General features: G+C 40.7%; 1 protein-coding gene across 1 annotated transcript in view; it reads right to left on the reverse strand.

The window, feature by feature from the left end:
• Window positions 1-1,389: 1,389 nt before the first annotated feature.
• Window positions 1,390-13,930, reverse strand: part of Cdk12 (Cyclin-dependent kinase 12) — a 77,005-nt gene continuing 64,464 nt past the window's right edge. The window contains exon 14 of the mRNA XM_071590777.1: window positions 1,390-2,212. Within this exon, the coding sequence (XP_071446878.1) occupies window positions 2,208-2,212 (5 nt within the window). The 3' untranslated portion in view covers window positions 1,390-2,207. The remainder of the gene's footprint in view (window positions 2,213-13,930) is intronic.

The raw sequence follows: 13,930 nt of genomic DNA on the forward strand, positions 1-13,930 counted from the left end.
TAGCATAGGCTCTGCCTTATTAACTGAAGGAACATAACCGTAATAATAGCAATTTAAATAGGGATTTAAAAACAACGATCGAAACGATTAAACATCGGTTCAATCAATATACCGTTGTAACACGGCAGTACAGTCTTTTTGAGCTAAATGTAATTAAATTTTTCCCGGGTAAGAATACAGTTGAGGAGAAAATCATGGCTAGTAAACTGCCTATAGGGTATGTCAGTATAAATCAGAAATTTAAAATTTTACTCGGTTCAACTAGAGCAGGTAGATCAGTTTATCTATCTCGGAAGTGTCTTGGACCAAGAAGGTAACAGTAGTGAGGATATAAGAAGAATTGGTTGCGCATAGAAGCTTTCACATGGAGGAGGGAATCGATGACAGAAGTTTAAGAGAGGAGGTTAAGAAAAGACTTAGTGAAAACTTTGGTTTGGCGCTTGATTTTGTACGGCTCGGAAACTTATCGCTGAAGCAAGATGGTAGCCATTGATTTTTGGAAGCTTTTGTGATGTTAGGGCGGAGAATGATGGATAGGGTGAAATGGGCGGAAAGGAAAGCAAAAGATGAAGTGCTGGGCATGGTGGGGAAGGAGAAAGTTTTGTCGGGAGAAATCCAAAGAAGACAGGGAGGATGGATGCAGAGAATTTCGATTGAAGAAGGAATGCTTAAGACTATAATAGAGGGGAGAATATTAGGTATACCAGGAACGAGTAGGAATAGAATAAGGTTGTTGGACGGAATGTAGAAATATCGAGTAAATGTGGAATTGAAGAACAGTCTATTGTAGTGTGAGGTGTCAGGTTTTGTCTTGTTAGGCGAGGCTAGCAACTGTAGCAGGGTATGCCCATCCAAAGCCGAACTTAAATGGTCAAATACCAAATAATAATAATTAGGGATTAACGCTTTCACTGGTATTTCCTTTAAAATATAACGCAGTAGTAGTCTGAAGAGCGGCAATTTTTCTCACACCGGGACATCCAAAATCCATATGACTGTTCGTGAAATTTGTTCTGCAAAAAAAATCTATCTCCCGCAGTGAAATATTTATGCATAACCGATGAACCTAAAATAAATAATTATCCTTCAAAGACCCCAGAATTGACGGTTATAAAAATACCAATCCGTCAACCGCAATTTTTCCATAGGAATCCGTTCAAAGAACGCATCGGATAGATGACAGGAAAGAAAAACATACGAAATAGGTAATAAATATTAAGATTCCATAACGGAATGAAAAAGTATCGAAATTTTCAACATTTGTAAAATGTCTGGTACAGATCAAATGTCCAACTCGCCAGGAGGCAATGTATAACCAAATGCGGAGAACGCCATTAAGAATGCTTAATCCTTTCAAGCATTTTAATTCGTATGTAAAAACGCCCTTTACAAATAGGAATCAATTCTATCGCAACAACAGCCAACATAAAAAAATGGACGTCAAAAACTCGTGGGGCACTTCCATAAACAATGAATCTTGCCTCACTCCCAAAAATGCAAGGGAAACATCCACATTTCGACAAATTCATCCACCAAGTTCCTCAATATCTCCTGCCGAATGCAGGTATTCTTAAAAAAAACCAAATACGAACAGAAATAACAAATATCTGCCACACTCGCATACATACTCTCACACACGTAATATTTTCGAAGCCATTCACATCCTCCAAATTTCACCATCGTGTTCGCTCGAAAACAGAACATTTTTTTTAACGGAATGGGGATTCTGCATTTGGGGCGGTATTGGCGCCATTTCCCGCAGAGACGCTTCGGGGCGAGAGTTGAGAATATTCATTTTATTTTCAACACATCAGAACCAATTCTCGCAAACAAAAAATCGAACCTTTTTTTTCTTTTCTCTCTCTTTGTCAGTGCACTGCAATCAACTTTCCTTGGCTTGGCGCAGTAATTCCGGATGGCCACGGTTCCTTTTAAAACTATGGCCTCGAAAGAAGGGTGGTCTTCGCAGGGATGAACCCTTCTGGAAATATCGTTTCTATTTTTTTCGGATTCGTCATCCTTATCCGTCACCCGGTTAGTTGAGGTCGAAGACGGTTCGAGGTCGTTCCTCTTGGTAAGGTCCGCCTCGGAGATGGAGCCTAGGATGGGAACTGCAAGGCCCGAGACCTTCTTGCCTTCAGCAGCTCCAACCTGCGATTTCTCCGGCCGGCCCCTCCTCTTCCCCGTCTCCTCCTCTTCCTCCTATGCTATCCTGCGGGAGAGCCGTGAGTTTGCCGCGAGGGATGGTTGGCAAAGGTTCAGAGGGGGGAGAAAAGAAGACAAAATGGAAAACAATTAGTTCCTAAAATACGGTGCCATGGAACATAAATCACAGAAACACACTAGTACATCACAAACCAAATTCTATCCAATATTACACAACAGTTGTTGAAATAAGGATTGTTCTCTCCACAATTTGATTTTATGTACACAACACTCCACTTTACAACGCTTAGCAACCTTTTCAAGTCAAGTGAAAAGGATGCAACACTTTCAGAATGTAAAAATCATTTGCCATGACCGGCGAATGATTTTTACACTGAAATTGAAGCATTGTAATGCATAATAGTATGACTTCGTCTTAAGTTACTGTCGCGGCATCTCCCGCAGTTTCTTGGAAGTTTAAAGAAGATTTGAGAGGAAGAAGGAAATATATAGTAAGACAAATAAATATAATACAGAGATTAAATACTAAGTCAAGGTAGAAATGCCGATACACATATCGAATCCCCATTACACCAATTTAGATGTTTCCAATAATTTGTTAAAATGACTGGTTTTCAAATATTTCTCTAATTTCCTCCGAACGAAGGCATGGTATCCCATTGGACACTGATCAGAAGACCAGGGTTGGATTCCCAGTGACTCGAGTACACCCAGTTTAATCAATTCTGCGTGATTTTTAGGTACCTCTCTGTGAAACTCCTAGCCGTATCTCACCTCATTTTCAATCCAAGGGATAGAAAATGAGGTCACGAGTAGACGAATTTGGCGTGGTGTAAATAAAATCAAATTGCGGAGATCTTCAAATAAAACAATGAAAAATTTTCACAAAATCGCAGCTGATACCATTCATCCTACAAAGGCTGTCCAGAAGGTAACTTGCGTTTCGGCCTACCGTGGCAGAGGGTAGGGCTATAGTCACCATCTTGGTATCTAAACGTTCCTATTTTATTTATTTATTACTAATTTAAGCAACCTGTGAGCCACCGCCAGGGTGTGCGGCAGGGATTGAATACACACAGACTAATTTTGACCCGAATGCGGTCGGACAATGTTATTCTGATCCCTTATCGTTCTAGGAAAAAAATACATCTTTAATCTATCTGTTCTACACTCCTCACGCATCCTGCTGTGGTAGAGTGGGACTGGTTGTTCTACTTCGCTTAATGCGAACAGTTAAAATGTGCGCTCCAATAGAAAATCCCGCGAGTTGTGAAGGACGATCGGTGATTAGGTTTTTACTGGCAAAAAATCCAAAATCCTTACTGAAATTCATATGCAACTTTGTGAAGTGCACGGAGACGGAATAACGAGTGAAGACGGAGTGAGGTAGAGGTGCATTCAGTTTAAAAATGGCCGCAGCAATGTTAACGACGAGGACCGCAGTTGTCGTCCTAGCGTTGACAGAGGAATTGACGGTGAAATTCAACGTTAAAATTCGAGAGAATCGCCGATTTAATATTATGGCTCTCTCGCTAGACGTGGTTTGCAACACAGCGCTCAGACAATGACGCAGAATTGCATTCTGGTGTAAACAAGTGGTTAAAAAGGTGGCATATTTCTTCAGATACGGAACAGAAAAGCTTTAGTATCGTTTTGATAAATTCCTCCAATTGAATAACTACTATGCAGAAAAACGGTTTCAGAATGGGCCTTTCAAATATATACGTATAATATCACATTGTCTTGTCACTAGGTTAAGATTTTATTTCACAACGTAAGTTACTATCTGGACAGACTTCGTATTACGCCAACGGTCAGGTATTTAAAGTTAGAGTATCCCTTCGAGCATATTATTTGGCCAGCAGCGTTTAATTTCGGACTATTCCAACACCAAGTTGCATCTATTACGACCACATTATCCACAAAAATGTGTGGCATTAGTAGGCGAGGTTGGAGCTCACCGCAAGTGGCGAGTGAAATGCACACACTCAGGGTAATGGTCAGGTTCTTTCCCTGTGCCACAATTCGGTTTCTTACATACTCCCACTCAGCAGAAAATCGCTCTGCTTTGATTTTGACTGGGGAGAGACATCACATGAAATTCGAACGCAGGGGAGTAAAACGGGGAAACCATAATTCTTATCGTTATTTATGCGAGGTTTAACGGATATTCTATCACCGCTCTTCAAATTTAGCATTCCCAAACCGAACAAAGCGCGCGAATTACGATGTTTACACGAATCGTTAGAGCTGGGCCGCAAGATCCATCATTGCCAGCTTATACAGGGTTCGTCCGGAAAATAAGTGTACTGAGCTCAGGAAAAAAAATTTATTACACTTTTACATATCTTAAGCTAATATTCCTCAAAATAGGACCCTTGTGAGTCGATACACTTGTTCCAGCGGCGTTCCCATTCCTGGAACGCTCCCGCGAAGGCATCATCCGGAACCTCTCGAAGACACGTCGTCACGGCCTCTTTGACGGCGTCCAAAGTCCCGTATCGCGTTCCTTTCAAAGATCCACGTCTCGTCACCCGAAATAACGTTCTCTAAAAAATGTGGATCATTTTTGCAGTGATCCGCAAGTTGTGTCGCGATTTCCAAACGATTGAGTCTTTGATCATCACTGAGCACTTTCGGCACCAACTTTGCACAAATTTTTCGCATCTGTAATTGCTCCCTTCTCTCGTGCACTATTGTTTTTGGCACATTACACTGCTCTGCTATCATCCGAACACTAAGACGACGATCAGAGTTCAGTACATCGCGAACTTTTCGCACATTTTCGTCGGTGAGTGTCGTTGATGGGCGTCCAGGCCGTGGTTCGTCGTCGACCTCTTCTCTGCCCTCCACGAACATCTTGTGCCACCGAAAGATCATGTTTCTGGACATGGCTGACTCCCCGTAAGCCTGGTTAATCATACCGACAGTTTCGGTAGACGATTTCCCAAGCTTTACCGCAAATTTGATGGAATGACGCTGCTTCGGCATCGCGTTCCGTGACGTGGGTCGAGCGTGGAGGTTCGCGTTAACAGAGCTCCTCACTACACCACAGCTCAGAGCCGACTGCCTTTTTCAGCGTCGCTTGCCAACATACCCCCCTCCAATCGCAGCCCGTCAGAGCGGTGCTGGGCGCGCCTGGAGCGGCGGGAAAAAATCAGTACACTTATTTTCCGGACGAACCCTGTAGGAGTAACCTCGCGCTATGGATAGGGATAACTAAAACGCATAAAAGACGATCCATGACCCCAGGTCTTTCTGTCAAACGCTCAGCTCAATAGGCTACCTACCATGCGATATGATATTTTGTGAATGTTGATAAATTGATACCTTCTATTGCTCTAAGTTGCTCTTAACCACAATACCCTACCCCTAACCCATTACGAATCACAGCGTTTATGCAAGTTTGTTTCAAATGAGGCAGCAGGGAAAATGAGACGGAGTCAATTCTAACAAAAACAAAGAAAAGAATCAATACTTCCCAAGTTTCACACCACATCCAAAAGGTTTAATTTACTAATTTAAACGCTGCACGTTCCACCGTGGCATCATTCTTATAAGATAAACCAACTCTAATGCTGAAAAGACGTAAAATAAAAGATACGCATTTTTGATCAATGGAATCAATTCGCGAAAATCCTCATGCTTCATTTTGTAAACCTCTGACGTAAAATAGAGTCATTGCAATTAAAATGAATAACATAGCTCTCAGTCAAGAAGCACCGCATGCTTTAAATGTATGTCCTCAGAGATTGCCACACGATTGAAGTTTCACATTTGGTGTGTTATTTGAAAATTGGTACGTATGTCCGCGTAGTTGCTTATCATGTGAAAAAACTAATTTCTTTAACAAGCACGCAAATTTGATATCGCCATTTTATAATGCAACGGTTTACCTCATGAATTAATATACCTACAGAGGTCAAACTGCTGAAATAAAGCCACTACCTAATAGTCGAAATAAGGCCGACAGGAAAACTCAAAAAAATCGATGCACAGTAACAAATGGACATATTGGAAAACAATCGGGAGCATACCATTGAGCAAGATTCACTCATTACAATATCTACGTATACAGTTGCTGAGTAATCATGACTACTTTCAAGTGATCATTTGAATAATATGGCAAATTCATTACAGGTTACGTGTTTCTTGAAAGTAATTTAACAACATTTAAGATTTTGTAATTCCATTACGGAAATAAATCAAGAATAGTAGCTTTAGATTTAAACTGAAATTATTTCCCTTTGACTCGACGCCAAATAAACCAGAAAGTGTTTTGAGGCCTTCCAGATACCTAATGTTACCTAAATTGAGAGTGACCCCTCGAAAACACACTCACAGCATTGGTCACTAATTCGGTGACATATTACCAGACATTCCTGAGGCAATAAACAACTAATTACGGTAATATCATTCGGGTTGGTTTCACTACAGCTTGTTAAATTCCTAATATAGTGGAAATAGTCCAATACCGGCAGTGAAACGTCGGGCGTTTCATTCACTTGGTGTCGTTCCAAAGCAGAATTTCGTAGAAATTATAGCGATCGAACCCAGCACCACAAAGGAAAACGGTCAAAGACACTTCAAAGATATTAAAACTGCGAAATCAGTCACACGTCGTCCTCACATTTACAATTTTGGCCGCATAGTATTTTACTAAACGACACTAATAACTATCAATCAGACGAAATTTCACAACAGGCACCCTTCTTCGAAACAAGCTTGGCGCTTAATCCGTAAATAGCATGGACGATGGGAATACTCCTGCTTCATATATATCGTACATTTTGAGGCACAAAGCCGTTGTCTGCAGGCGTATTTGTAGTGGTATAATATATGGCGATTGCAATCGAGTCTCAATTTAAAATCAAAAGTCAATTTGACTTCAATTCAATAAATCTCTCTCAAGCATCAAAATTACTGGAGATGAACTATCGCGGGGATCGGGACGGTGCGGTGGCTAACGTACTGGCTTCCCAACGAGAGGGCCCGGGTTCGAATCCTGGCGGCGGCAGACGGTATCCCCGACCCCTACTTGAGGTGTGTTGTTGAGAGAACTTAAAGTGAGTACGACGTCCGTCGGCTGGGACGTATAACTGCGGACCCCTTGGCGCCTTTCGATAAGAGTAGGCTAATGCCGACGCCTGGTTTCTCTCCACCCTTCCTTTCCCATCCCTAATGACGCAAATGACCTTAGCTGTCGGTCGCCTCCCCTAAAGCCGCGAACACTCCCGAAACAGGTCGGCAATCGGGGTGCACATGTCGAGCACTGTCACAAGTTAAAACAATCCACCGAATTCCCTTTCTTGGAACTTGGCTCGCTTTGAGATAATCCACTTCAAAACAAGACGGGCAACGTCCACAAAAATTGTCCGCACTTGAAATCGGTACTTGAGGAGAAGGAATGGATAAGACAATGAGTTCGTCGTTCGTAATACCGCCCAGTTTGCCTCCTCACTTCCTGTTAAGGGCGAGCGGCTTACCACCGCCTCCAATTGGAACGCACCTATTTGTCCGGGTACGGATGTCGCACTCGTCCGGTCACCAAGTACATGGCGTGAAAAGTAACTCTTTACTAAATAACTTGAAACTCATTATAAATTGCAGTGGCAACGTGATATGCATGTAACATTTGACGGGACAACCTTGCAATCACCAACCCTAAATCGCCAGCATAACAAAATAAGTTAACAAATGTGAGCTTTCCCAGTGATATAAAACATTCGCCAAGAACGGGATGTGCCGAGGACTGGATTACACAGTGAAATTCTCACATATGTGCTCACACCCTGCTTAGGTTACTTCAGCGGCATTTCCTGCGACATCTCCGAAATTAGGTTAAATTTATTAGCATTCATTGCCGTTATGATATATACAGAGAACCTTTAAAACCAACAGTGAAAAATATCGTTAGGGAAAGAGCTAGGGTAGTTGCATTAAGGGCTTGATGAACGGGCCGTCACCTGTAAGTTAACACTAAATAATTATTACCATGTTTATCTCCATAAAAAAATATGAATGGTAATTCTGTTTACACAAATATAAGACACTACCGGATGCGCCCACTTCGATAAATATTTTTTGGCCTACATTTGACCGCAGAATCAGCAGGGCATTCCATTTATTGGAAGTTCCTGGGTTAGTCTCACCCTCGCCAATGATTGCATCACCCCATTAATCTCTCATTGTGGTCATGTTGTAGTAAAGCCGTGCCGGAGGACAAGTGAAACAGCAGAGCCCTTATCGCGAAGTCATTTCATTCGATACTATCATTTAATTTCACCCCTTTTCCTTTCCAAATCGCAAAATTTCAGGGAAGTCGTTTCGAATTCCGGAATGATACGCGTGCTGTGTGAATTGCCTGAGAGGTATGGCCGTTAAATTCAAGTCCATCAAAGAGAACGCCTTCGGCGATTTTGCATTTACTCTTTCAATCAAATTGGCAATACTTGATAAAAATAACATGATGTGTGAGAATTCAATAATGATCAACAATCTTAGGGTCATTATATATTATTAAAATAATATAGAGCAGATATTTATCGACGCAGCAGTGTTCGCACCAAATAGTAATAAGAGACCACTCGATACTTATCTCTTTGAGTAGTCAACGGCCGTTTCAGTGAGACATCTAAAAGCAACATATCAAAACGTGCACCTGGCGATAATATCAGTCGGAATAACGAAACGTCTAACCTTAAAAAAATTCTCAACACGTCGCATAGAATACTGACAAAAATGTATAATGAAAACAGCATTTGCATCGAAAACTTCAATAAAAAAACAAGCGTAAAAGCTTCAAACACCAAATTTTTCGATCCCAATATTACTCTAAGCCTTAAAACAAACTAAATTTCCAGAAGAGGTTCGAAAACATCATAATGCTGGGCGGATTACCCCTTGTACGGTCAATGACTGAGAACGATATTATCTCGGTTTGTTTCCGGCTCGGTATCAGAATGTGAAAGCGCACTTCATGCACTTCGAACTCGCAACCGAGGAACAAATGAAAATTCACGATAATAAACTTGGTAAATAATTAGTGCGACGACACAACAACATCACTTTCCCTGTGAAGATGTTTCGTAACGTCCTAAGAAAACAAGAACAAGTTATCTCTAAAATAAAAATATTCCTACATCTATCAAAATTCAAACCATAATGATAGAAACCCCTCGCAATAATGCATTCAACGAAAGAGAGCAGAGTCCTCGTAATAAGACCAGATACAATATCTTCATGCTGAACAGAATGAAATTATTTCTAAGAGATTATTATTATCATCTAGACGTACAAGGTTTGTATAAAAAGTATCGGTACCAATTTTTTCCTGTCGTGAGCGTTAAGTGCTGACTGAATTCATTCCGTCGGTTAAATGTGCTCGCGGTCGTATTGGCATTGATAAGATGAAATTGCACACCATTATCACTGTAAATTCTGCAATGCGAAAGATCTGCACTATATACTCGTCCCTAAGGTCTTGGCGGGTGACGAAGCGCGAAGTGTCTGCTTGCGATGACCTTCTGCAACGACATTGCGACGATTCCCTTTGAGGGGTTGCCCTTTTGGGACACGACTTGGCACGACCAGACTCTTTCCTGCTCCGAAAAGTGAAATTCTCCCTCAAAAGACACCACCATGGGACCCTAAGTACCGTCAGAGAAGCTCGCATGCGACCCTTTCAGAACCTTCTGGAATCGGCCTACCAGGGAGCCTTCGAGTCGTGGAAAAGGTGCTGAGGTGTGTCGACGCCCAAGGGATGTACTTCGAAGAATGTTGAGGCATTGTACCAATATCTTAAATAAATCTATTTTTCCGATACTTTTTATACCAACTATGTATATTCTGCTCGGCCATCAAGAAATGTCTTAGCGCATACGTTCATCACCACCAGTTAGCACTTTACTCGCACTATCAATACTGAGAAACAAAAAGGTGGTAATTTAGGTATATTCTTAAATGACACAAACATCGTACATGGGGTTAAGGTTTCCTTGCTGCCTTTCGCGTCTTTGAACTAACAGCAAGCAAATCGCACAATCAATTTTTTAACTATACAGAAATTAACAATTACTTAAGAAAAGTAACCCAAAACATTAAACAATAATTTAGAAGGTAAATTTATACAAATGCTTTGGTCTTGAGTAAAATTATTTTCTTCCGACAGAAAATTAAGTCTATGGTGTATTTGTGAGACTCTCCGCTTTCGGTCGGAGGGCAACCAAATTCTTCTATCGAATTTAGTGAAAATAAAATTCAACAAATAAAGTAAAATAAAAAAGAAACCTGGAGTTTTAGTGGAACAAGTATCAAGTTATCTACCTACTACAAACACGTTTCCGACTGTCCCTCCCTATTTCAGTAAACAATAATAGTTGAACAGCTATGCACTACAGGTCGCGAGGATTTCCTTTCGATTGCCCTACACTATTTCCTTCTTTGGCTCGAAGTACTTAAAGATGCATTAATGCTGTCCAAAATGCCTACTCTCTTCCCTTAACCGCCCCTGTAACTTAATGCTCTTCTTTCTAAGACGGCTTTTAACATGTTGCTACCACTTAGTATTACCCCCATCTACTTTTCAAACTTCTTCAGATATCGCTCAGCCACTTTTTTCTCATGTATTTTAAACTTCGTCGTTGGTATTGCTCTCAATAAAAATGAACCTCCTCTATCCTTCTCCGCACCTCAAGAGCCTCCAATCTGATCTCATACTCTAGCTTCAAAAACCAAGCTTCGGAAAAGCAGTATTTTCCACTAAATTGAAATTTTCATTTGTCTTTTCTTCCGGTCTTTACTCAATGACGCGGCCAAAATAAAATAAGGAAAGAAATAAGATCCTCGAATACACTTCCAACACGAGGAATAAAGTACATTACATTTTTTAGCACTATCACGCGGAGCAAACGCCAAAAAGGGCTTTATAATAGGATACAACCAGGCAAGCGCTTTTCTCAGGCATTCAGTGGTCAGATTTTATGTGGTTACAAAAGGGATTATATGGGTTATAGGGGCTGAGTTGGCAAACACTTAAGTAAACTTATGTGGAGAGATTGCGACGTAGGGCAAGCAAACAAATACAGCCGGAGGCACAAATGCATTGTTACAATCGGTACCTTTTTAAGCATTATATGCTAATTACTGACTGGTATAGCACATCATCGGCATTAGACCAACGCCGTAACTGGTTCCCAACAGACAGTATTTCATCGGACAGGTAGGAATATTGCAAAATGGCATAAGATCGACCTTAACCCCTCTCACTGAAGTAAAAGGCATACCCATCCTTACGACGCCTTCTGCGAAAAGCCTAACAGTCCCAGTGACCGCATTAAATACGATGCTGCGCCGTTCGGTATCAATTCCAAGCTTGTAGGTACATGTTGGTGGCTTACTCGCCACATTGATTTTTTTATTGAAGGTCGTACGCGGGTATCAATGCTAAGCCGGCGCCCGCGTACTACCGACATTGGTAAAACACCGTAAATGAATGGCAATCGCATTAAAACTTGACAAAAATTATTAAATACGACGGGTAATGGCACACGACCGACGATACCGGTCGTCACCGTACCTACTGTCAGTTCAAATGCGTCCGGCGTCGGCCCTGCATCGCTTTCCTCTTTGAGAATTATTACTTCATAAAACAACTGCCCTCACCCTAAACAGATTGGCATGTGCCTGGTTCACGGAGAGAAGATTCATATTTGCATTAATTAACATTAAAGATGTCGAATGTGTATTAATAATTTCGACGGATGGCAACAAAATCCATTAATAGCTCACCAATTTTGTAACATGCCACGAAATAGGGCGTATATAGAGTAAAATAGGGGTTACATCAGATGAAACTACGTGGGCAGGGCAATACCTCCTTAGAAAACCAAGATGAATTCAACCCGCTCGTAGTATCGCAAAGGTTTACTTACAGCAAGCCTCGAATCTCACTAGACCTAAAACTGACCACCCTCAATGTGATGAAGAAGATCAAGACCTATTTACGTCCTGATCTTCCGTTCTCGCCATTGAGTCCAGAGTTCTGACATTCTTTGCGAGTCAACAACAGCAGGTGCGGCACTCTATTGTCATTTAATAAACAGAAGACGGTGTATTAATATCCATCTCAATAAATTAATATCTACACAAATTTTAACGGAAAGGGGATCCTTCAATTGAGGCGATTATGGCGCTATTTCCCATAGAGACGCTTTGGGCGAGAGTTGTGTAAATTTGTTTTACTTACGAAACAGAACGCGGAGGATTAATATCATTTAAATACATTAGTATCACCTGTACATGTAAACTGAACATTTTTATTTTTCAAACAGTCTGGTAAATCAATTCCTACTGCCAACTGAGAAGATGGCAACGGTTTCTTTCAAAGTGATGTGGCGTCATTGTATTGTCACAGAAAAAAATTAAAATTCACGACATTGTAATACAAAGAAAATGCAACTTTTACCCGATCAAATTCGTTGACATTTGATCAATTCTCAAACCTTTGATTTGCTACCGCATAATGCTGTCCCGGCTGGTTTCGTAACTACTCGGAAACGATTTCGGCGGGGGTTAAAAAACCATAAATTTTCTCACTTCCTCGAACTTACGAACATGGTGTTCAGGGGATAGGATTATTTTAAGCAAAAGCAGGCTATTTTCAAATTTCCCTACAGCAGCTAACATTAGAAGTGGAACATCGGCTATCAGAGAGAGGGACAACAACGGATTGGTATTTCATCACGACGCGGTTCTGAGCTCGCACTTCAGCACTGCTTTACCTCTCTCTTCGGAGGAGAGGAGATTATTTCCCAAGAGACACAAAACTACAGCGGTAGAATATGGACCAACGCCAATCCGTTGATAACATGAAACTGAAACAACACAAGTAACCGAATAATCATAGCCGATCCCAATGAGAGATTGTAACATTGTGGGGCACGATTTAGCCTTGCGAAAAAAGAAAAACTTTTGCTACAGCTTCCAGCATGAAAAAATAAGGTAATGAATTTAGCCATATTTGCGTTGATAACTGTGCGCATCACAAAATTCTTATAACTACTCCACAAACATTTTTTTCAGTAAAATCGATATAAATCGTTTTTTTGCGGTTGGCGATTTACTGCTAGGCGGGAAAATAAGGGTTTTATTTAATAATTATATGTGTACAGAAATGTACGTGTATATATATATATATATATATATATATATATATATATATATATATATATATATATATATATATACACAGGGTGCGGCGCTTAAATCCGGACAAGCACGCGACATACACACACACACATACATATAATTATGTATACGAAAACGACCGCTCATCGGTTACGGCACAATTAAATGAATTAACTTCGATACAAACTTAACTAAATAGAAAAAAAGTTCACTCACTAATATGCTGTATATCTTGAGAAATGACGGCCGGCCCGCAGATATGTATAACACATTAGTGAGAGTTCTTTCTTTGTGTTTCTGAATTTAAGTTTTGTATCAAGTTTATACACATACTTCAAACTATCACACACACAGTACATAAAATGGCCAGGCAAAAACAAGTCTAAAAGAAATTAATCATTCATTAATGACATTCCCGCTTTAACACAATATTGCGCAAATAATGACTTCAATTATGGCTATTATTATATGATGCGGGGATAAAATTGAGACAATCATTCCTCTAGATCGGGTTCTTAAAATATTTAGTTCCGTTCCCCTGGTCCTAATTAAAGTTCTCACGACGCTGCTTTCGATG

The sequence above is a fragment of the Hetaerina americana genome, unplaced genomic scaffold (assembly GCF_022747635.1).
Source record: "Hetaerina americana unplaced genomic scaffold, ioHetAmer1.1.p SCAF_4, whole genome shotgun sequence".
In the NCBI taxonomy this organism is placed as follows: domain Eukaryota; kingdom Metazoa; phylum Arthropoda; class Insecta; order Odonata; family Calopterygidae; genus Hetaerina; species Hetaerina americana.